The sequence below is a fragment of the Parus major genome, chromosome 25LG2, assembly GCF_001522545.3.
Source record: "Parus major isolate Abel chromosome 25LG2, Parus_major1.1, whole genome shotgun sequence".
In the NCBI taxonomy this organism is placed as follows: Eukaryota; Metazoa; Chordata; class Aves; order Passeriformes; family Paridae; genus Parus; species Parus major.
Window position 1 is genome coordinate 720,540 of NC_031794.1, and position 1,983 is coordinate 722,522.

General features: G+C 68.2%; 2 protein-coding genes across 3 annotated transcripts in view; one reads left to right on the forward strand and one right to left on the reverse strand.

Moving 5' to 3' along the window:
- Positions 1-106, reverse strand: part of RPS27 (ribosomal protein S27) — a 1,508-nt gene extending 1,402 nt beyond the window's left edge. Inside the window, exon 1 of the mRNA XM_033519819.1 lies at positions 1-106. Coding sequence (XP_033375710.1) covers positions 1-5 — 5 coding nt within the window. The 5' untranslated portion in view covers positions 6-106.
- Positions 101-1,983, forward strand: part of RAB13 (RAB13, member RAS oncogene family) — a 2,721-nt gene continuing 838 nt past the window's right edge. The window contains exons 1-5 of one of the 2 annotated variants that reach the window (XM_015650322.3): positions 482-670; positions 1,423-1,483; positions 1,570-1,630; positions 1,739-1,816; positions 1,897-1,983. In XM_015650322.3, the coding sequence (XP_015505808.1) occupies positions 547-670; positions 1,423-1,483; positions 1,570-1,630; positions 1,739-1,816; positions 1,897-1,983 (411 nt within the window). In that variant the 5' untranslated portion in view covers positions 482-546. Of the gene's footprint in view, positions 671-1,422; positions 1,484-1,569; positions 1,631-1,738; positions 1,817-1,896 lie in introns of both variants that reach the window. The other variant, XM_033519818.1, reaches the window with a different exon arrangement.

A 1,983-nucleotide genomic window follows, 5' to 3' on the forward strand; every position in this document is an offset into this window, starting at 1 on the left:
GGCATGGCGGCGGCGGCGTGAGGGGCCGGAAAGGGACGGGCTCAGCCCCGCAGCGCCATTTCCGCTTCAAGGCGGCCCCAGGGCCGGAAGTGGGGCGGTGCCAACTTTGGACTGGGATGGTGACGCCATGTTGGGAAGGTCGCTCCCTCAGCCGAGTAAAAACACTAAAAACGGGCGTTACAGTTTCCGTCACCTTGGGACGGCCTCCCTCATTCCCGCCCCGTTTCAATTGTCGGAATTTGGGAAGGTGCCGCATTCTCGGGGTGGTCGTTTGTGTTTCCCCCATTTTGAGAAGGTTTTTTTGTGTTGCCGCCCTCTTGGGGAGGCCGCTGCGCTCCCGCCATTTTTGGAAGGTCCTTGAGGAGCTGCCATCTCGGGAAGGTCGCGCTCGCGCCATTTGGGGGGCGTCATATCGGATTCGTGACGTCATACAGCCCTGCGGTGACGTAACCGGGGCGTGGCGTCACTGCGGGGGGCGGGGCCGCAGCCAGGCCCCACCCGGGGGGGCCGGGCCGGTCCCGGTGGCGGCGGGCGGTGGCGGGGGCCATGGCCAAGGCCTACGACCACCTCTTCAAGCTGCTGCTGATCGGGGACAGCGGCGTGGGCAAGACTTGCCTCGTCATCCGCTTCGCCGAGGACAACTTCAGCAGCACCTACATCTCCACCATCGGTGAGTGGGACCCCGGGACCCCCCCGGGACCCGCCCCCGGGATCCCCCCCAGCTGGGACCCACCGGGATTCACCGGGACTCCTCAACCCGGGACCCCCCAATGGGACCCTCCCAACCTGGGACCCTCCCAGACCCCTCCCGGGACCCCCCGGTGGGACCTTCCCCAACTGGGAACCTCCGGGATTCACCGGGACCTCCCAACGGGACCCACCGGGATTGTCGGGGACCCCCGCTCTGGGATCCCCATCCTAGGAAACCTCCGGGACCCCCCAGCCGGGATTCACCGGGTCCCCCTCTCTCTGAAATTCTCCGGGACCCCTCCCGGAACCCTCCACCCCGGACCCACCGGGATTTACCGGGATTTACCGGGATCCCCATCCTGGCACTCAGCAGGACCCCCCATCCCAAATCCCCCGGGAGCGCTCACCCCACCCTGGAACTCAGCAGAACCCCCCACCGGGACCCCACCGGGACCCCACCGGGACCCCACCGGGACCCCGCTTCTTCCCGGGATCCTCCATCCCGGAACGCCCCGGGATTCCCGTGCCAGAACCCCCCTCCCGGATTTGGCCCCCCCTTTCCGGGGAGCCAGATGGTTACCGGGCGCCGGGACGGCGGCACTGGGAGCACCGGGAGCACCGGGGGCACCGGGAGCACCGGGAGCACCGGGAGGGGACCGGGAGCACCGGGAGCACCGGGAGGGGACCGGTTCTGTCCCCCCCGCTCCCAGTGCCCCCCTCCCTCTTCCCCAGGGATCGACTTCAAGATCCGCACTGTGGACATCGATGGGAAGAAGATCAAGCTGCAGGTCTGGTGAGTTGGGGGTGGGGGGCGTCAGGGGAGGGTGGGAAACCCCCGAATTCCCCCCAAAATCCCCAAAACCGCCCCCATTTCCGCAGGGACACGGCGGGACAGGAGCGCTTCAAAACCATCACCACGGCCTATTACCGCGGAGCCGTGGTACGGGGAGGGGGCTGCAGCCCGGGGGGGAGGCCCGGGGGGCTCGGACCCCACCCCAAAACCGCGGGCAGGGGGTCCCGGCCCCTCCCTGAGCTCGGATTCCCCCAGGGCATCGTCCTGGTGTACGACATCACGGACGAGAAATCCTTCGAGAACATCCAGAACTGGATGAAAAGCATCAAGGAGGTGGGTGTGGAGATTCCGGGGGGGCGGCGGGGTCGGGCCAGGGTCGCGAGGGTCCCGCCCGTGTTTTTCCCCCTCCCCAGAACGCCTCGGCCGGGGTCGAGCGGCTCCTCCTGGGCAACAAGTGCGACATGGAGGGGAGGCGGAAAGTGCAGCGGGACGCGGCCGAG